Consider the following 22,634-nt stretch of genomic DNA (forward strand, 5'->3'; position numbering starts at 1 on the left):
ATACAAATTTTCAGTACAAATTTAATTTTGGTAGGCATTCAGAATAACATCTTTCAGCAGGCACTGACAATTCTAAAGCATTGTTGTTGCCACTAATTTCTTTTATCTAAGGGATAAACTTAAGTCTGGCAAACTTAATCCCACTTGAGTTCAAAGAATTTGTAGGCATGAACTCAAAGCCACTGTCACTAAATTAAAAAAAAAAATTAACCAGTCTTGAAGAAGAGACAGTAAGCTCTTTGAGCAAATAGTGTCTTAATTATTCAAAATGGAATGATTTTTCAAAATTATGGGTTAATAAACATGGCTTTAGTTTCTGGCAAAGTTGTAAATTATTAAAAGTGTAGAGGGTAAGGAACATTGGTGATTAACTAGATATAAGACTCATTAAAGGAATTGAATTGTGTGGAGGGTGTCGGGTATACACACACATGAACATGGACACACACACACAAATAAATATTAAAAATGAAATACAGGTTGACCTTTAAGAAGAAAACAACTGATTTCAAATCCTATATTACTATTCTCAAGAAATCTGTGGATTTTGGAACCATGTCTCCAGAGAGATAATGTAGAAGTCAGGCAAACTGACCAGGCCTCTACAGACCTGGTACAGCTCCAGTCCCCACCCCCACGCCATAAGCTTCCAATTCCAGGCTCCAAGTTGTGAAGATGCAACCATTTCCATAGGAAGCTCTCTTCCTAGGAACTCTCCCTACCACGAAAGAGGAGGCACCGGAGAAACACTGTAGTTTAGAAAGGACGCTCCCCTGAGATATGCCTGCATACCACTGTTATGTCACTACTTCAAGCTCATCCTAGAAATCCTGACCGCTTTTCATACTCAAATCTACATCTTCCAAGACAGAACCATCTAGCTCATCCAAGTTCTGATAACAACATTTGAATTAAAACTCAAAAGCATTTCCCCTATCCAGTTAGAAACTGTAGACAGTGGTCAAAAGAAATCCCAGAGAACATTACCTCTGCCCACTGCACAAACCATTTGAGTCTCTCCATTCACATTTTGCTGGAGTCTGTCTCTGTGCTAGGCACTTGTGGAAGAGGTGAAATCCAGAACAAAATAAAAACCTGCCTTTTGGGAGACTACATCCTAGTAATGAGAAACAAAGTAACCTAAATATCAACTAGGGACAAGAGTCATGATGGGTCAAGGAGGGGAACAGGGATGGGGCTGTGACCCCAAAGCACAATCAGAAGACCTCACCAAGAAGGAAAGCTTGAGAAGCACAAAGGAGATGAGGGGAAGGACTCTGCAAAAATCTGGGGAGAGTGCTCACAGAGAGGAAGCCACCTTTATACAGGGCTGCGAGGATGCTCAGGGTTTTCTGAGGCCAAGGGCAGCTGGAAGAGAACTTGAAAGAAAGGAGCTGGAAGTGAGATCGATCAAGGGAGCAGAGAGAAAGACTGTAGTGCTGTGCTTCACTGGCTTCTGCCTTGAGATGGGAACCAAAGGGGCTTTGAGCAGAGGGCAGGACAGGCTTTCTGTTTTAAACAGCGGCTTTCTTGCTGCTGTGTGTAGAGAAGGGAGAGGCAGAGTGTCTTGTTAGGAGGCTGGTAGTTCTCCACAGTGATGCTGATGCGGACTGACTCTAGATACAATGACATACTCCATTCAAAGGCTCTCCCAGCACAAAGGGGCAGGGTGTCCTTCCAGAAGACCATGAGCAATGTAGTTAGTTAGGTGAGAAGCTGCAGAGTGGAGTCTGGAGATGAGGAGACACGGGTGGGCTAAAACGTGCATGTGGGAAACTCAGCACACAGACATTTCAAACGTGGAGTAGGATGCGACCACTAAAGGATTGAACGCAGAGAATCGTCCCCAGGGACAGTTCAGGGTGAGACCTCAGGTAAGGAGGAATCCACGTCAGAGACTAGACTGGAACAAGGCAAGGATCCATGAGCCTGCTGTCCTGGAAGCGGAAGAACGTGACACCAGAAGGCCTGGCTAAGTGGCCAACGCCCTTCCGCTGTTTCAGAGTGAACAACACACAGGGCATGGTATGAATGACCAAGAGAATCCTGGTGAGGGAGTGAGGGTAAAAGCCCACCTGAAAAGGACTCAGAAGAGACTGGGGAGGTAGTGAAGAGGAGCATAGGCCAGTGCATTACACAAATAAAAGGAAATCACAGGACAGGAACTATAAGGTGAATAGGGTAGAAAAATCAGGCAATCACCAATCACTTGGAGAGTTTCTCGCCCCCCCCACCCCCTCTCTCTCTCTCTCTCTCTCTCTCTCTCTCTCTCTCTCTCTCTCTCTCTCTCTCTCACACACACACACACACACACACACACACACACACACACTTGTTCATTTATCTATTTAATTTTACTTCTCACTATGAAGCCCAGGCTGGCCAAGAACTCACAATTCTCCTGCTTCAGTTTCCTCCATGATGGAATTAAATCTAGTGCGTGCCACCATACAAAGCCTGAGCTTGGATCACCAACATCCCTCCAAGGCCCACTGCTGCAGTCACAGTCATAGCCTGCGGGGTTATCAGGGGATGGTGGAATCTTCAGGAAGTGGGATCTAATCAGAGGGCGCACATCGTGGTAAATGGTTTTCACGAAGATCCTGAGACCATAACCGCTTTCTCTCTCTTCTTCCTGACTGCTTATTGTACGACCTGGGGACCTGAGTTTGGATCCCCAGCACCTATAAAAATAGTACATGGCAATATGTATGCCATAATCCTAACACTGCGGGGTAGAGACAAGGGCATCTGTGGGGGCTTGCTCTCTTCTGTACCATTTCACCATGATGTACTGAGGCTGCTCCAGGCTCAATATAATGGGGACCAAGTGGCCATGGACTGAAACCTTTGAAAGTAATTATCACCTCCTTTTAAAAGTTGGTTTATCTCAGGTATTTTATCAGAAAGACAGAAAGCTAATTAGTTCTTTCTAAAACGGCAAAAAATAGTAACACGTGGATTCTTAGGACAATGGCCCAATAGAACGAACCACGGATGAAAAGTAGAGGAAGGGGGAGCACCAGAGTGGTAGCTTTAACAGGATGCTACAGTCTGGATAGTAATTATTCCCTCTTGTATAATATTAGAGGGACCAGCCTTAATATTATACATCCCAGGGGCTCAGGAGAGAGAACTACTAACGGCGAGGACTATTGTCGGGAAATAGGATCTCAGCACACCGAGCTCTATAGTCCACTTGCTTTAATTCCTCTGGCATAACATCCTATATACACAGCTTCAGTTCTGTTCTCGTGCCTAGCTCCTTTCTTGCCTGATTTCTCTCTATATTTATGTACTGTTCCCTCTAAGTTCTATCTTAATTCTCTCATCTTAATTCTGTCTCATCTAGGTCCTTTTCATCTCGTTCTTACCCAGCTAGTACTTCCCCATCTGACTCTTCCTCATCTTCCATCTCGTCCACAGTCCACACGTACTCTCCTTATCCCTCTTCGTTCTCCACATTCCTCCTAAGTCTCCCAGGAATCCAGTTATAAATCCAAGCAATAGCAAGCCCCTGGTGGAGCAAGGTCACCAGGCTTGAATTCTACAGGGTCATAAAGGCAGGTAAGAATTTCCCTCAGGCAGTGACCACCAGGCTTCCAGGGTCAAACGGAGGGGTGATAAGAATCACATAGAGGGGCAGTAATTGTTAATTATCATTTGCAACCCAAAAGGGAAGTGACTAATGGGAAAATGAATTAACTAAAGGCTAAATTTGGGTAATATCTAAGAAGAGGGATCTTATATGCTCCACTACAGTCTTAAATGTGATTGGTAGAAAATGTTAAGAATCTGTAAGTTGCTAGGTCAATGGGAGAAAATAAAACTGCCTTCTTTTTTCCTGTGGCTTGTATCTGTCCAAGCTATCTGCCATTTTTCTGAAGGGTGGGGGAAAGTGTGCTCGGTCGCTAGGCAACCTGTGCACTAGATGCCTCTGGTGATAGTTAAAGGGAGATCTGGAACTGGAGGTAAGATTTGGGAAAAGGCACATCCACCAGGCTTTCTCAAAAAGGTAGACTGGACACTTAAGTCTGTTCTTAGAGAGTACAGAGGTATCTCTGATAAGGTACTTTCCTCCGTCTGGGGATGGACCTGGCCAGATGCTGCCAATGACGATAATTACAGGGAGGCTTGAACTGGGGTTCTGGCTGTGCACAGCTGTCAGTGCACAAAGTCATCTAAATATTCCTTTAGTAGAGAGGAAATGGTGCCCAATAAATGATGGAAAAGCTACAATAGCACACAAGAAACTCACAGCAGGAAACGGCTGATAATCAAAAGCCAAATATCACCAAGGCTCCTTGAACCTTAGCTTGACCTCTTGAAGGCCATTGGCTCCTTCCAGGTATTAGCTTTGTCATAATCAGCTGAAATCCTACTTCGTATATTTTTGTGGCTTGCAGCGATTCCCCAGAGGCCAAGTGTTAAAGACTTAGTCACCAGCCTATGGTGGGGCCTACTGGAAGGAAATTAGGTCCCTGGAAGGCATGTTCTTGAAGTGGGTATTAGGACCCTGATCTTATCTCTGGACTCTCCACCATGAGGTGATCAGACTTCCTCCATGTTCTCCCTGTCGTGAGGTCTGTCTACTAAAAGTCCAAGTGACCACAGTCTGAAACCTTTCAGACTATGAACCAAGATAAACCTGTTGTCTTCTAATTGATCTGTCTCGGGCATTTTATCCTAAGGGCAGAGAGCCGGTACAAGGGATGTTAGCTTTGGCCAAAGGCACTGACTAGTCTCCCACAGTAAGAGGAAGGAAATAAGGGGCATCTGAGAGGGTGCACAGCAGAGGGGGATGGGGGTTTGGAGAAGCCTTGACGCTGCATTGCCAAATAAGCAACTTTTTGAGAGAAAACAGTAAGCGCTAAGATGTGCACTCTCAATTTAGGCAAGGAGTTAAGAACTCACAGGGAGCTACACCCATGCCACTGTTAACAAGTACATTCTTTATAACAGTTTGGACATTTCTTAAAATCTTCATCCCTTATACCCACACGCTCAGAGGTGAAGTAAAATGTGGGGGGAAATGAGCTGGGTCAGTCAGTCTTTCCAGTGTTCATATCTGCATCTTTTAAAACAAAACAAAACAAAACCCCCTGAATTCTAAGTAAAGAGGATGAAAAACACAAAAGGAAGAGTAAACAAAACCTTCATTGTGGGAGGTGGAAGCTGGGGAGATGGCTCAATCCATCAACTGCTTGTTATACAAAATGGGGACCTGAGTTTAGGTCCCCAGCCCCTATAAAAAATAGTACATGACAAAAAAAAATGTAATCCTAACACTGGGAGGTAGAGATGGGGGTCTGTGGGGCTTGCTGGCCAGCTAAAGTAGTTCCAAGTTCAATGACAGTTAAGACCTGGTCTCAGAAAATAAGGTATAGAGTAATATTCAAAGGCGTCCGACATTGGCTTCTAGACTACACAACGCAAACATTCAAGAGTGCCTGTACTTGTACAAACAAGTGCACACATATCCAACACACACACACACACACACACACACACACACACACACACACACACACACACACAAAAGACCCTTTACACACATGTACACTACATATATAGTTGGATATCCGCTTCCAAGCTCTGTGTAGCCAGAATTCATTTTTGTGTACATATTTGTGTGGTGTATGTATTTGATGTGTATGTATGTGTGTGCATCTTCATGTGTGTGAGTGTGGGGGGTGCCACACTCTCTACATATATGTATATAAATAATCAGAAGGGACTTTTAGAGACTATTCTAGATGATAAGCAGACATGTTTGACATATTTCCTTCATTTTATTCTTTAATTCATTCAAAAAACTTTCTCAAGAGTTGCTTTTTTTTTCCCCAACTAGATTTTTCTCTTGATTTCAGTCTTTTAAATACACTTTATACACAAATATTTATTTTGGTAATTAATTTCACTCAAATGTTCCTATTTGTAGCCTTGCCATTTATAACCTGTCTAAAAGATTATTTTTAAAAAATATGCAATGAAAGATATTGGGTCTATGGAGAAAGTTCAGTGGGTACAGTGCTTGTAAAAGCATGGGGACCTGAGTTTGGACCTGATGCCCATGTAAAAAGCCAGCCATGGTGGCTTGCATTTGTAATTCAAGTATCAGGAGGTGTAAAAGGAATGCTGGGGTTGCTGGCCAGCTAGCCTTGTGATTTGGTAAGCTCCACATTCAGCAAGGGATTCAATTTTAAGAAAACAAGGTAGAGGCCAACAGAAGCAGACATCCAAGTCTGGCCTCCATATGCACAAGCATGCGGCTCCCCTCCTCAGAAGTTGTAACTAACAGATTAAAAAGGGGAAACTAGGGGCTGGGGGGGTAGATCAGAAGTTAAGAGCACTGGCTTCTCTTCCAGAAGACCTGGGTTCGATTTCCAGCACCCATATGTGGGCTCACAACCATCTGTAAATCCAGTTTCAGGAGATCCAACAGCTTTTTCCAGTCTCTGCACTATGATACATGTGTGTATATGCAAACAACACACGTATACACATAAAAGAAAAATAAATACATCTGAAAGATGTAATAAAGGGGGGAAGACTTTCCTATTCTTGCCTTTAAAACTTTAAAGACTTGTAAATGAACATGAGTTTAGTAAGAAATCTAGGCTTCAGTCACACTACCCTTGTCTATGTTCTTAGTTATTTCCTTTACTACTTAATAATTATTTCTTTTGCAAGTTATACTCATTTTTTTCCAAATCAAAACTCTTATAATGTTGCATGTATCACTGGAACTTCGTTTTTGTTCCATTAATCATTTTGATTTTAATATCAGACATATATTATTCATTTGGAGTCATTTTTTAACCTTGACTTGCTATCTCTCATTACTGGTCCCCAATCTTATTACTACTTTGTCAAAAGGCATTTTGTCAAGACTCTAGGAAGTTTCTCACTGGGACTCTATTATTACGTCCACTCCATGTATACTCTGCACAATATTATCATCTTGCGTCTCTTTTGCTTTCACAATTAAGAGCTGGATTCCCCCATATGAAGACATGTGACTCTCAGCACCATTCTACCAGGCTTGATCTACCTAAGGTCTCAGCACTTCCTTTCATTCATCCTCGATCCAAAGCAAATGCTAACCAACCTCTGTTCAGAGAGAAATGCACTCAGAAAACACCCACACACAGACTGCGCATTGGAATCTATTGCAGCTGACTGCATACCACACCTTTACCTCAAGAACACAGATGAGATTTCTATGACAAATCTTCCCTTCAAAAAAAAATAATAATGGAATATTAGCACTCTATTCCCTTTACATTATTTGACTAAAGTGTGATGAATTTTAACATCAGAAATCATCTTCAAGAGATGGACATAAATAATAAATGGCTAAAGATCATAAATATTTCCCTAATATAAGGTAGGGATGAATATATTTATGAAATTCCCCCGAACGTTTACTAGGAAAAAAAAAAATGAAGCAAAGGCCTTTTTTCTTACATATTTGCCAGCCCCGCCAGTTCAACTGTCAGGCAGGCCAGAAGGTTGTGGGTCCTGTGGAGTGCCTTGGAAACCAGACAGTCAAACTATCTCCTGAAAAAAAATCACAGACTTAATGTTCTGAACAGGCCTTCCAGGCAGAAGGAGTGGAGGGTAGTCGATGACCCATTCATTCTCTTCCTACCATGACAGTAAATGTGGAAATAAGGAAAGCGTGACAATCTCTGAGTAGAGGTTATGATAATATTAATTTTTAAAACGCTTATAGTCCAAAATATTTTAAACCCATAGACCGACCTGTTTACAACTCATCTTCAGTCTCCACACAATTTTTCTTTCAAAACTAGAAGCAGTGGCTAGTTAAAAAGTAAATGGTTAGCGTTTAGACTCTCCCATCCAAGAACTAAGCAGGCCGGACCCTACCTAGCTCCTGAGATCAGATGAAATCAGGCCCGTTCAGGGTAATATGGCCATAGACAGGTTTTCAGTTACACGTGCTGGTTTTCAAATGGACTATGTTGTACGCAACAAATTCCTCATCTAAAGTCATAAACTCGCCTCAAAGTATTAAAACTGACCTTTATATGAAAGCTTCCATCTGAAATCTCCTCTGGTTGCACAGCTACTTACTTTCAAGTTTTGCCTTGTTTTATTAAGATCATCCTTTATCTCCTAAAAGGCAGGCCTATCTTTCCCACTGAGAGTATTTTACTGATAAACACAGAAAATAATTACAAGACAGGACTGGTCTAATATCACGGTTCCAGATGGCCCCTTCCTAGTAGCCATGACGACATTCTAACAAACAGGTTCACGGCTTCACAGCTTTCTATTAAACAAACCCTCCACATTGCTGAGAAAAAGGATTCACACACCTTGAAACTTTGTGTTGGCTCCCACTTTCCCACTAGAAGACCCCTCTCTCACACCAACTACAGCCATCAAGATGCATTTGAAAACTCCATCTGTCTTGCTGGCTATAAGCTTAAATAATATAAACCGAACCTGGAGAGAGAGCACTGCCCCACTTTCTGTCTTCCAAAGTTGTTTAAATTGTATCACAGAAGACCAATATAAATCTATTACTAGTTATAAGTAACATTAAAATTATCAAGTTTATTTTCCTTGGCTGTAAAAAGATGTTAAGAGTATCGGCAGAGACGTACCCCCAATGACAAGCACCAACATTTATTGTCAGCTGACATTGTGAATTTGGGTGTGGATAAATGTGCATGCACGTGAAGGGCAGAGTAGAGAGAGTCTCGGGTATCATTCCTTAGGCACTATCGACTTTGCCTTTTCCTGAGACAGGCTCTCTCCCTGGCTTACAATTCACCAAGACTAGGAGAGATGGCCAGAGAGAGCCTTAAGGATCCATCAGTACCCACCTCCGACCACTAGGGTCGCAAGTGCCTTGTGAGGCCGGTTATTGTTTGTTCTTTCTTTTTTCTAATGTGTGTTCTATCGGAACTCTGGTCCTTACAAGCATTTGATCAGTTGCTGATCTATCTCCCCCATCATCTTTACATGCATTAGCTCACTTAATTGTCACAACAGCCTGTTCTAACTGCCACTAGGCCACGCCTTTATAGGGCTCTTAGTAACTGACACATGGCGGTAATGGCCACACAGGTTGTAGAGAATGTTTAACAACCGCTGATGCTTTGCTTTGCTAGGCATGTGAAAAAACACTTTACAAATACAAATGCCTTCATCTTGTGGGCTGCAGGAATATATTATGGAGATTCAGCTGGATATTATAGATATACCTAGAAATTCCAAGGTGTTTTTCTAGAGGCAAGCCATTTATTATGGAATATTTGGTTTTATCCAGTTTTTAATATTTCAGCTGTCTTCTGCTATGAAATTCTTGTGTGCCCAAATACTTCCAGACCATTTTGGCAAACAGCTAAGCTTCTCAGATACTGTTCCACTAGGTACTAACACCCCCTACAGAGCCTAGGAGCCAAGCAGGCTGTAGATGCACAGCTTTTTTTCTTGTGCAAATGAAGCTTGGACCATCCCCTTCCTTCAGGCCTAGGGGTATGGAAGAGAGATTGACTGGGGACTATAGGGCTTTTTGCATAACCAGGTGCAGTAAGGACTGCAGAGAAATCCCAGAGCAGACACAGAACCGCATGGCCAGAGAGAAGGGAGGAAGACAGAGATTCTGTAGAGGGTAAGGCAGATCTTTTGTAGAGTTTATCAGGGCTAGGGGTAAGGAGCCAGGAAGGATAGATGGAGGACGAAGGAACAGAGTACAAAGATCAAAAGCATAGGAGCTTACTAAAACTATGAGGACAGGAAAAGTGGGCACAGAGAGTGTGTGGACAGAGCCGAAGCTGTATGGATAGAATTTTGTCACAGAAGAATAAAGTTAATGGACAAAAGAGCATAGTATACATAGATTCCTTTCCCTCAGATACCCCATGCCATACATAGCACCTTTCCCAGGACTCTGGGAGGAATTTTCTCAGGGCAGGAACTCGGGAAAATTCCGTTATCCTTACCTTTAATCTTCCCACAATACTTTGGGGCAGGTACTATGTCACTCGACAGGTGAGGAAACTGGAGCATAAGGGAATAAAGATTTTGACAGGCCACTCAGCTCCTAAGCAGCCAGCCACTGTATACCCAGGCAGTTCGGGTTCCCAGGGCTTGTGAACGAGCACTCTTCATTAATTAACTGTCACTACAGTAACAGACAAACTATGAGAGTTTCCAGCATTCAGTTACAGTATTATTCTGCTGGATATATTTCACATGTTTGTCAGTTTTGCTATATATTCAAAAGATTATTATGTAAAAAGTATGCCATGGAAGGATATAAATACTATTAACACCTTATCATCTAAACCCTAAACCCATGGTCCTCTGGTTACCAGAGGAAATCAGCTGTGCTCAAAAATGATTCCCCTCAAGGAATGAAGTGTCAAATGTCAGGCCTGTGGTTCCAAGTGAACACTGTGGTAATGAAGCTGGTCTGAGAAGGAGTACACATATACGTCCTGCACTGTCTTTGTATAGCCAACACAGCACTGGGATCTCCTATGCGCCTTCCTCTGCAACACATCAGTCCTTTAAGAACACAGTCTATTTTTATCTTTGCCTTCTTGAACCCAACATAGGCATCACTCATGAAATGGTTATGGACAAGATGCTGAGAGAGTTCGGAAAAGAAGCAGCAGAAAACCACTGTGAAGAGACAGAGAGAGAGAGAGAGAGAGAGAGAGAGAGAGAGAGAGAGAGAGAGAGAGAGATGGGAAAAGCACGTTGGGCCCTTTAGTTGCCACATCTCAGCTTTGTCTGTGCGGTTTAACTCCTAGGTGCCATTTCCATGGGTTCTGGGTAGGATGCCCCTAACACAGACCCAGAGTAAGGAACCCTGCTGTGGGATGTTCTGTATGCTGTGAATGTGATGTTCTGTATGCTGTGAATGTATTGCTCTGATTGGCTGATAAATAAAATGCTGATTGGCCAGTAGCCAGGCAGGAAGTATAGGCGGGAAAAGCAAAGAAGAGAATTCACAGGAAGGCAGAGTCAGGAGTCACCAGCCAGACACAGAGGAAGCAAGATGTAAGGTACCAGTAAGCCACGTGGCAACTTATAGATTCATAGAAATGGATTAATTTAAGATATAAGAACAGATAGCAAGAAGCCTGCCATGGCCATACAGTTTATAAGTAATATAAATCTCTGTGTGTTTACTTGGGTCCAAGCGTCTGCAGGACTGGCAGGTGAGAGAGATTTGTCCTGACCTCGGCCTAAGCGGGACTGGAGAAAACTCCAGCTACAGAACCCCCTATAGGTGAGCATCAGAGCACCCAGCTTCCCTAATTGCAGGTAGCCCATGTATGAGCCCGGAGCCAGGGAAGCATGCTCCACCCTGATCTGTTTTCCTAATTGTTACTCCTGAACACAAGTCAGTTCTAAAAACTTCACAGGAACAATTAAAAGGGTTTGGGGTTGGGGGTGAGTGCGGGGGGTTGGGGGGTGTTTAAGAAACAGGATGCCCCTATAGTGTTCAGACTGGCTTCCAACTCCTGGGCTCAAGGAACCCATCTTCCTACCTCAGCCTCCATCATAGATGGAATTACAGACACACTGCCATGCCCAGCTAAATGTCTCTATTATAAATGTCATGTTCAGAGGGGAAAATAACCTGTGCAATGAGGCCGTAATGGGGAACCAGGATATGCACTTGCAGAAGAGTGAACTGGACCCTCACTTACAGCATACATACAAATGAACTAACACAGGTTGAAGACATAATACTAAAACTCCGGAAGAAAACCTAAGGGAAAAGTGTAGGTATGACAGCTTGGGCATGATTTCTTGGCTACCACAGCAAAAGCTGAGGCAACAAACAGAATGAAAACAGGCAAATGGGAGGAACATCAAGCTTAAAAACCGCACAAAGGGAGTGGAGAGATGGCTCAGTGTCTAAGAGCATGTAGTGCTTTTGCTGAACACCCAAATTCACTCCCCAGGACCCATGTTGGGGACTCACCAGTGTCTCACTCCTGGTCCGGTGGATCCAGTGTCCTCTTCTGGACACTGTGAACACTTCCATTCACACATGCACATCCTCACACATATACACAAATAAAAATCAAATAAACTTTAAAAAATAAATAAAAGATAAAAGACTGCACAAAGAACACAACCACTAGAGTGAAATGGCAACTTAAGAGATGGGAGAAAAAAAAAAAAAATATATATATATATATATATATATATATTCAGAATATATATAGGAACCTAACAAAAATAACCCAGTTAAAAAACTAGAAGTAGAGGCAGGAATATCAGGAGCTCAAGGCTAGCCTCAACTACATAGCAAGTTTGAGGTCAGCCTAGGTTACAGGAGACCTTGTGCAAAAAAAAAAAAAAAAAAGGATATAGGATTTGGATACTTTCAAAAAGAGACCTACATATGACCAACATGCATATGAAAAGTTTTCAGCATTGCTAATTATAAGAGAAATGTAAATTGTCCCTTGATTAGGATCCCCACTATCAAAAGAAAGGAAAACTAAGAGGTGCCAGTTCATACACAAATGACTGAAATGGTGCACTGTGGGAATTTGAGCCTGTACAGCCTCCATGGAGAAGAGTGTAGAGGTTCAGCAGCAAATTGAAAATAGGACTACCATCTGTCCTGGCAATCCTATTTCTGGATGTGTATCCAAAAGAATTCAGAGCAGGATCTCAGCCAGATCCCTGCACTCCTGTGCTCACTGGTCAATTATGCACAACAGCAAAGACACAGACCCACAGCAAAGACACAGACCCAACCCAAATGCCATCAGCGGATGAATGGATGAAGGAGATTCTATCACACACACAAGCACACACAAGGGGGTTATAACAAGGAAATCCATCGTGGGTAAATCTCAGGAACTTTGTGCCATGTAAACTAAGCCAGTCACAGAAGGACAAAGAACAAATACTGCAGGAGTCCATTTATAGAACGTGAAGTCATCAGAACCATAAAACATAGGGAGGTGGTTAAAGGGGAATAAACTTTCAGTTTTACAGGATGAAAACTTTCTAGCAATCTGGTGTGTGACATGTAAACATCCCCCACACTACAAACTACACACTTCAGAATGGTCAATGTGGTAAATTTAATGTTTAGTATTATCACAATTTTAAATTTTATTTATATTTATTTGTATATATATTTATAAAATTTATTATCACAATTTAAAAAATATCATTTAAAAAAAAAACCTACTTTGATGGGGCTCAAGAGAGGCTCAGTGGTTAACAGCACTGGCTGCTCTTCCAGAGGACCCAAATCTAGTTCCTAGCACCCACATGGTGGCTCACAACTATCTATAACTCCAGCTCTACATGATCCAGTGCCCTCTTCTGAGCTCTGTGGGAACCAGGCATGCATGTGGTGCACAGACATACATACAGGCAAAAGACTCATGCATACAAAATGTAAACTTTTTAATTTTAATTTTTAAAAGATTTGAAAATATTAATTAAAGGGAATCTACTTTGAAATAAAAATTAATCTTCCCATGGGATATGGCAAAGAACAGTGACATCAGACTCAGAGAGGATGGTCACTACACTGTGGTTGAGCACAGACACACCCTTTTGGGTGGATGTGAACTATATCCCCAGGGCTCATGTGTTTGAACTTGGGTCCCAGCTGGTGGCTCTGTTTTGGCAGTGGTAGAATCTTAGAATGTGGAGCCTCACTGGAGGAAGTAGGTCTCTGGGTGCTAGCCTTGAGGCTTTAGAGCCTAGTCTACTTCTTGGTTGCTCTTCGTTTCCTTTATAGCCTGGTCTGCTTCCTGGCTCCTTCCTCCCCAGAGTCCCCAGGAAGATGCTACAAGCGGCTGGGATACTAATCTGAGGGACATCAAATGAATCTCTGTACACCGAGCTCTTAGTCCATTCACTTTATTCTTCTAAGTCAAAATCTCTCTACGCAGCTTCAATTCTGTTCTCATACTTAGCTCCTCTCTGTCCCTTCCTCTCCTGTCCCCTCATCGTTCTAAGTTCCTTCCATCTTCCTTCTCCCTCCTCTCTTTCTAGTCCAGTCTAAAAAACCCATACCAATCCGAAACTCTCTGGTTCCGCTGCTTTCCTATCAGGTGGGGCAAGTCTGCTCTACAACTAGCTAAGAAGCCTGCATCATAGCTTGATGCACCTGGTATGAAAAGGCCCTTTTGGTTCTGAGTATTGTTAGAGGGGGAAGTCTAGAGGTGCAACTTGGGCCGTGGAAGAAAGGAGGGTCTAAGCTTAATTTGCACAAGAAACAAAGCTATGTACCTAACACCTACCAGGTGTAGGTGGTGTCTCCATTTGAATGTTTACCTTAATTCCGGAGACTAGCAGGTGGTCAGGAATGCTTATTCTGTCTGCCCTTTGTCCTTGGACGTTTGAGAGGTATCTCAGATAAAATGCTTTTGCTGGAGATGGCCCTAGCCTTGGATGCTTGCTACAGGAGATAACTACAGAAGGCAGACATCTGATTCTAATGCTGCTAAAAAGGGTGAAACAAAAGCCTGGAAAAAGGAAGTCTTGCCTGTGTCACAGGTGGAACTATCCAAATACCTCAGTTGTATAGGGGAAAGAGTGCCCAATGAATGATCAAATACACTGTTGTTCTAGGAATGGAAAAGCTACAATAATAGCACACGAGACATTCATAGCAGGAAATGGCTAATATTCAAAAGCCAGTATCACCAAGACTCCTTAAGACTTGACTTTACCCTCTGGAAGGCCCTTGGCTTCTTCCAGGTACAGCTTTGTCATAGTCAGCTGAATTCCTACTTCATATTTCTACATCCCCCAGCACTTCCTGGTCCCCCTACCATCCCTTCCTCACTACAATTTACTACATCCTCAAATCATGAGCTTGCATAAACTCTTCCTCCCTTGAATTGCTTCTTGTGAGGTATTTATTTGATCGCGACAATGAGAAAAGTTAACTGATAGACACTTTGAAACCCAACCTCTTAGATGCCGTATTGTCCTACCCAGTAGCTCTGTGGCTATGAGGAAATCACTCTACTTTTTCTGCCAAAATATTTTCTTAAAACTAGCAGTTACATTCTCCCACTCAATTATTGAGAAGACTACATGAATTTGTATACAGCATGTAAGAAGTATAAGCATTCAATGAACTATCAATTCTTAGATGTGATAGTCTGCCATGAAAAATGACTGCATAGACTCAGAAAAGAGGGACACTGAAGGCAATAAGGACCAGTGCTAATGCCACTAGCCTCTGGTGACACACCTTCACACTGCATAACCTGTTAAGAAATGAGGCTACTCTGTGTGCCTTTGACACATACTGCTCACTACACCCTTCCAAACTGTAGTACAAAGTTAATGAAAGGTGTATCTGTCCCCAACACACACACACACACACACACACACACACACACACACACACACACACACACACACATATACCCCTACCTGGGGGAAACAAGTTTTAATAGTGTAAAATTTTGAGTGTTTGAGTATAGACGTTCCTCAGGACAAGGGACATTTTTCTATCACTAGCATCAGCTACTATTAGAAGTACAGCTATTAATTATAGGTTGGCTGCCATATTGGTCTATCACCAGGATGAAGTTAGTTGACTTGCACTTGCATGACAGAAAAGGGAAATACAGAAGTCTCTTGAACAACTTAATATAACTCATGTTAATGACCACCTTACTCACTTGTGGAGAGCGTTCTCATGCTACAGACAAACAGAATCAGGCCATAATCTACCAGGACTCTGCAAGGTCAAACTCTGTGCCAACAGATAGGACAAGGGAGATGTGACATGGCTAGCATATATGCATGCATGCATGGAAAACACTGGAGTCAAGGAGAGCTCCATGTATACATGCTTCATACCAGTTGGGAAAATAAGGCCAATAGAATACAGAAGTCCAACTTCAAAAAAAAAAAAAAAGAACTGTCTGAAAACAACTTTTTAAAAAGTGTAAAAAACAAACAAATTTTATCATGCTGTCATCCCCACAGAAATATTTTTTACCTTAGCTGCTTATTTGAAAATCCAACTGCTTCAGGTTAACTCTGCTCAGCCTAATGAAAAGCATCTACACTAATCGCCATATTGTACTGCATTTATTTTGATCAAACAAGGTTTCACATTTGTTTACAGTAAAAGGAATAGGAATTTAAAGAGACAGTGATACTTCTGAAAGGATTGCTCAGTAGGCTATACCAACTCCAAACTGCAGGAGGAAGCTATAAATGATATTCTAGCAGAAGTGCTGACAGACCGGGAGGGAAACTGAGGAAAACCTAAGAGTTCCACAAATCTGATGCTATGTAAACGGCTGTGATGTCAGTTCCCAGGAAAGGTCCGAACAGTAGTGAATCTCAGAATTCCAGCACCTTGATATTCCCTACAAGAGCACTAAGACACCAGTCATCAGTTGTGGTGAAGGCCAGCACCAGGGCCAGAACTCGCCTGCATGTGTGGTTATAGTGCCATGTTCTTAAACTCTGCTGTCTCCAAACATGATAAGCATGAGAAACACAGGGCCAGAGAAAACAAAACAAGTGAGCAAATTCTCACATTCTTTCACTAGATTTATTTTCATTATTTTTTAAGCATATGTAAGGAGGGGGAGTGTGTTTATATACATGCAGTGCCCAGAGAGGCTGGATTCCCAGGCGGTGATGAACTGTCCAACATGGGTGCTGGGAACCAAACTCAGGTCCTCTGAAAGAGCAGTATACATTCTTAACTGCTGAACCATCCCCCCCCTCTCCAGCCCCTCAGTCATTTTATTTTAAAACATTATTATAAGTATACCCCAGTTTAAAAAAAATATCAAAGAATAAAGGCACCTACAAAAATGGACTTCGTGTGAGGGCCGCACCTAAGTAAGATTATTCTGTTAATTTCAGGGATCCAACCTATGTGTCCTGTTCGAACTAAATCTTCAAGTTTAAAAATGTAAAAAGCAGGGGCAATAATAAAGTCTGGTCTCTGTGCTGAGTGAGACAAAATGAAAAAACTTAAAGTGTGCTCTGTGCACAACAGCACTCAGGACATTATTTTGCTACAGCTCACCAAGAAAATAGATTTCTCTTACCCCCCCCCCCCAAAAAAAAAAGCACAAATACCCTTTCTTTCTAATGCTTATCTTCAAGACTCATTGAACACAGATCTGTAATGACTCTATCTATGGTCAACAGTTTTTTTCTTTTTTAAAGATCTCTACTGAAGAGACCAATAGGTCTTTAATGCTTTGCTCAAGTATTCTCCACTTACTCTGCGCTCCCCAACTCCGCAAAGAATTTCTGGCTCTAAAGATCTTCCAAGAGACAAGAAAGTAGGGAAGAAAGAGGGAGGAGCTACAAAGCAGAATGGAAAGAGGAAAGGCGGGTTGGGGAAGCTTCATGAGTTACAGCCATGGCTGGAGCCTCCATGGCTGCAGTGACTGACCCTGCACACACAGCCTCTCAACAGACTCCCGCTGCCCAGCCAGGCAGATGATCCCCTCAGTCTTTCAATCAGCCATACTTCAAAACCTGACTTTTCTGTGCCTTCACGCCCACGGTGAGCTCCACTTTAAATGTAAAGTCAAACAGAAAGAAAGACTTCTAAGGTCTTGCTCACTGAATCCTGATTTTATATCTATTACCTTTCCATGTAACTGCTGGAGAGTTTCCACATCCAGCAACAGGAGACCTGGGCAGAGGTAAGAGGATTAGATGAGACAGCATAAATAAAGAATTCTCCTGTGCCCAGGACGTACAGGGTAAGAAATCAGCACTTCCTGACTTCCTGCTTGCATCATCTGCTGGACTCCTACTTATCGTTCAACCTCTAACTTAAACATTGCTTCTGTAAAATCTTTCTTAATTCTGTATCGGTTGAAATTTAATTTTTAGTTGTGTATGAATGTGTCTGTATGGGGCTGTGTGCATGTGAGTGCCGTTGTAGCAACCCCAAAGATTCCCTGAAGCTGGAATTATAGGTGGTTGTGAGCTGCCAGACATGGAAGCTGCTAACTGAACTCAGCCTCAGCAAGAGCAGATTATGCTCTTAACCACTGAGCTGTCCCTCAGGCCCCTCCAGGATCTTTTCTGTGTAAATACCAAAGCTGTCAAGAACCTGCTCTCCCCATTTCTATGGCACTTTAGAGAACCCTCTATTGCTTTGTAGTCGCCTATTAACATGGCTTCCTGCTCCATTTGAGAATCAACACCTCGAGGGTGGGCTTATATTTAGCTAATTACTCCCTATCCCAAATCTAACAGAACTGACCATGAAGAGACGAAAGAATAATTTCATTAAAGCACAACACGAAAACCTTTAGATGACCCTTCAGGTATTTTCATAATGCACTCAATTTTCTTTTTCAAAGAACAATCTTAAATGATTGACAGCACACCAGCAAGGAACGTTTTAGTTTGTTTGTTTGTAACATTTCTGATCATCAGTCATTCAAGCATTCAACATGTTTCTTCTCTGCTCCAGAATACAAATTTGTAAATCTGAACAAAATTAACAAAGTCCCTGTCCCGAAGGGCCTTAGATTTCCCCAGGGTAAATCTGAGGAGAAAGGATATTATGGAGAACTTGTCTAGAAATGGCACAAAATACATTTTGTTATTCAACATTTACCAAATTATCACAGGACAAAACAAAACAAAAAAAAACCCTGCTGACCACATATAAAGATCACCTGTTTTAAAAGACCATGAGATAAGTCCAGATTTAGTATACTAAAGAGACAAAATTGATGTATTGTCTCCCACAACATCAACAAAACACATCAGGGATCTATTTCCTTGAACCTAACAAATAACTATGTGTTCTTTGGAAGGGTAGTGATCTGTGAGTCTGGCTTAACCACTCCTTTGAACTTGAAGTGGTTTTTCTGAGTTTTATCGATCCTATGTCAAAGACTGTGTATGACATCACACCTGTCCTTGTTCTCAAAGCTACCACAGGTCCTGCTTAGCTGTTCTCCCAGTGTGGTCTCTCCTTCCTCAATTACATGATCCATTTCTTTCTGTATGCACCGCCTTGCTTCAATGGCCACTGTTCAAATCCTCCTTGCCTGTCAATATGTTATTTCCATCAGTAAGCTGCTCTTCCTAAGGCAGTGGTTCTCAATCTGTGGGTCAAGACCCCTTGGGGGGGGGTTCACCTATCAGACATATCAGAAAAAAAGAGGATGAGGACATAAGGGAGGCTATGTATCATCCCAAGCAGCATCTGGGGATGCTGAGAACAGTCATGGCAGGTTATTTATCGAACGGTCCCACAGGCATGGGCCATTGCCACACAGAGATTGAACGTCTACTGGCTTGTCTGTTTGGTGGTCATTGGGGCCTTCAATTACAATTCACAGAAGTAGCGAAATTACAGTTATGATGTAGCAATGAAATAATGTTATGGTTGGGGGTCAGCACAAATGGGGAACTGTATTAAAGGGTCGCAGCATTAGGAAGGTTGAGAACCCCTGTCCTACAGGGATGACATCCAATTCTACCTGCCTCTTTTTGCAAAGCTGACTAGAGTCCGCTCTCCTCATAATTCCATATCCTAGATCTACCTGAAAGGACCCTGAAGAGGCCTCAGGACTCTCAGGCAAGAATCAACATCATGCTTCAATTTTCATCTGATACTCGGAAGTCTCACCGAGACACATCTGCAAAACATCAGTCTCGAAACATAAGCCTGGGAGCTAATCATGAGACCTTGCTAACTAAAATGCTATTTGTATGCCAGGGAAAGAAGAGGGTGAGGGCATCAGGGAGGACATGGATCCCAAGCAGATGATTCTGGGGATGCTGAGAACAGTCTAGGCAGGTTATTTATGGAAGGGTCCCACAGGCACAGACTGTTGCTACACAGAATGTCCACTGCTTTGTCTGTTTGGTGGTCATGTGGACCTCTATTTACCAAATCTACATTTTACAGAGAGCCTTGCCCAGTGTCAGTAATTAACAGTAAAAGGAAGGTCAGTGATTTGGGATACAAGGAGAGTGAGCCACGGTTTAGGCTCAGGGCTCCAACAGGCAGAGTGGAATGAGTTTGCTTCTCCCTGCACCTATCTGGAAGGGTGAAAAGCAGCCACACCAAATAGCAGTGAGTGGTTGGCTCACGGAAGCTCCAGGCATTCATCTAGCCTGCCCATAAGGAAGCAATACTTCAACAGCACCCTAAAGGAAACCGAATTATGACAGGAAACACTTAAAAAAAAAAAAAGCATCAACAGTGTGATTCGGAAAACTGCCAGTGAGATTTAAATCACAAATCCCCATTTTCCCTTAAAAGTGCTTTCTAACAACACTGGGTACATCCCAAACAGCTTCCTTTGCCAAGAGCTCACCAATAGTACCTCCCCCACTCGGCAAGAAGGTTGAAGAAAAAAAAAAAAAATCAATGCCCAGAGAACCCAAATCTCTTCATTTCTAGGTAAATTACAAGTATTTATCTTGCTGGGCATTTATCCACAGGAGTTGCTCCTAAATGAATTTAGGAAATGAATATGACCTTTAATAGATAATTTGGTTCCCAAATGGAAAAAAATCAGGAAAGGCAAAACAAGAATGGTGAATGTTGGCCCAAAGTAAAAGTTCTAACGGGGGCGGGGAGGAAGAAGGGACTTCATCTAGAAAATAGGAAAGGCTGAAAGTCAACCAAAAAGTATAAAGCGAAAAGAGAAAATCTTATTCTATCTATTGGAACGATGGGCCACTGCGGAAGGGATGGAACTGGAACGTAGCGGAGATTTAGGAGTTCAAAACTCCTTGACTCTACAAATTATTGTATTTTGCCTAAAGCTGCCTGGGCTGAACATCCTCAAAAGGGTTGGTAGCAGGGAAACCACTCCGGGGCATGGCAGGGGGTGGAGACCCTCCTAAATTCAACAAGCGGCCTCAGCTTAGGCCGGATCAGGGGGAAGCTGGGGTTTCTGAAATTGCTCCAGGCTGTCCGGCGCGGACTGACCCGCGGGCGACCGCAGATTCCACGTGGGAATCCGGGGAGAAGGGAGCGCATCCTCCACAGCCACCAACCAAGGCGCTCGCGACACCGAGCCCCCGAAGAGCCACGAAGCCGGGGAGTGCAAGGGGGAGGGAGGGGGGAGGTCAGTGGGGCTCGCGGGCGCGGCCACTCACCGATGCCGAGCCCCACGACCAGGCGGCCGGCCAGCAGCGTCTCCTTGTTGGCGGCGGCGGCCAGCACAGCGGAGCCCGCGGTGCACAGGGCGCTGGCGAGCAGGATGGCGCTGCGCCGGCCGAGAGCTCCGTTCAGGGCCCCTCCGGCCAGCGCCGCGACGGCGGCCGCGCCCACCGCGCCCGACACCAGCAGCTCCTGCCACATCGCGCCCAGGCGCATCTGGCGCCGCAGCAGCAGCATGGCCCCCGACACCACGCCGGTGTCGTAGCCGAACAGGAAGCCGCCGAGCGCCGAGAAGGCGGCGGCCGCATAGACGAAGGCGGGGGTCTCGTCGCGCTGGAACTGCCGGCGAGCGGCGCGCTCCAGCTCCGCGCCCTGCAGGCTGGTGGCCGACTCGGCGGCCAGCAGGCTGCGCTCCCCGCCCGGCGCCCCCGGCTCCGGCTGCCGGCGGCGCCGCTCGCCCATCAGGCTGCTCAGGCTGCGCAGCGTGTACTCCACGTCCTCGCTCGCCTTGCGGGACATGGAGGGGGACAGGCGGGCACCGCCGGGGCGGCTGCGGGGAAGTTCCGTGGGGCAGCGCGCACTCACTCGCGGCCAGCTGCTGAGCCGCCCGCCTTTGCAGCCTCTGCTAGGCTGGCGCTGCGAAGCGGTCGGGGGCGGGGTCGTGCGTCACTTGGCCCGTTTAGAGGGGCGGGGCCAAATGGAAAGCACCTCCTTTCGTGGGCGGGGCGGGGGAGGAGCTCCTCCTGCGGGCGCGGCCCACCTCCCTCGGTGGGCGGGGTCAAGCGGCCGGCCCCCAGGCCGAAGTGCTCTTGCTGGAGGCCCGGGTACCTGTACCCCATGAAGCCTGCCTGGGGCTGCAGCTGAGCTGCTGGCCTGAGTGTGAAGGCCCACAGGAGACTGTGCATGAGGTAAAGGTCTCTAAGCCGGACTGCCCGCCTTCCAGCCATCTGAGGTAGGCAAGGCTGGGGCTACCTGACACCCACCTAGCTCGGTCCTGTTTGAGTGGGTGTCCTACTGCTCTCCTGCAATTAGATTATTTTGGAGCAGTTCAGAACCGTGTTCTCCTGGTTTCTCTAGTTTCTTTTCTCCCTGCTAGTCCTTCCTCAGATTCTGCCCTTCTAAAAAGCACGTTACATCTTGAGTCTCTGAGGATAGAGGTAACTTAACCTCCCAAGTGAGTCCCCGACTTCTTCCTGTGGATCCCAAGGGAAAGGCAACTTTAGGCTGCTCTTACATAACCAGCTGATTCCAAGTGGAGCAAGGAAACCCAAGAATCTGATTTGTGGTGTGATAGGCAATTGCCACCTTCCTCGCCCAGCCCAAAAGAATACTTTGTCTCAGACAATCCCCGCTGCTGCCATTGATTTGGAGAACTTATTTTAAACGCTCCATTTGCCTGAGACAAAGTAATTTCAAATCGTTTGAGGACGATTATTTTAATTGCTAATTGCCAATTGTTGGTTGGTTTGGAAATCCCGCCTCCCCTTGATTTAAATATTCTGTAAATTATTTTGTG

At 44.1% G+C, this 22,634-nt stretch overlaps 1 protein-coding gene across 1 annotated transcript in view; it reads right to left on the reverse strand.

Moving 5' to 3' along the window:
* The window catches only part of Slc2a13 (solute carrier family 2 member 13), a 289,669-nt gene extending 267,923 nt beyond the window's left edge, over nt 1-21,746 (reverse strand). The window contains exon 1 of the mRNA XM_052748693.1: nt 21,115-21,746. Within this exon, the coding sequence (XP_052604653.1) occupies nt 21,115-21,637 (523 nt within the window). The 5' untranslated portion in view covers nt 21,638-21,746. The remainder of the gene's footprint in view (nt 1-21,114) is intronic.
* Between the last annotated feature and the right edge of the window lie 888 nt (nt 21,747-22,634).

The sequence above is a fragment of the Peromyscus californicus genome, unplaced genomic scaffold (genome assembly GCF_007827085.1).
Source record: "Peromyscus californicus insignis strain IS unplaced genomic scaffold, ASM782708v3 Scaffold_20__1_contigs__length_68692818, whole genome shotgun sequence".
NCBI classification, from domain to species: Eukaryota; Metazoa; Chordata; class Mammalia; order Rodentia; family Cricetidae; genus Peromyscus; species Peromyscus californicus.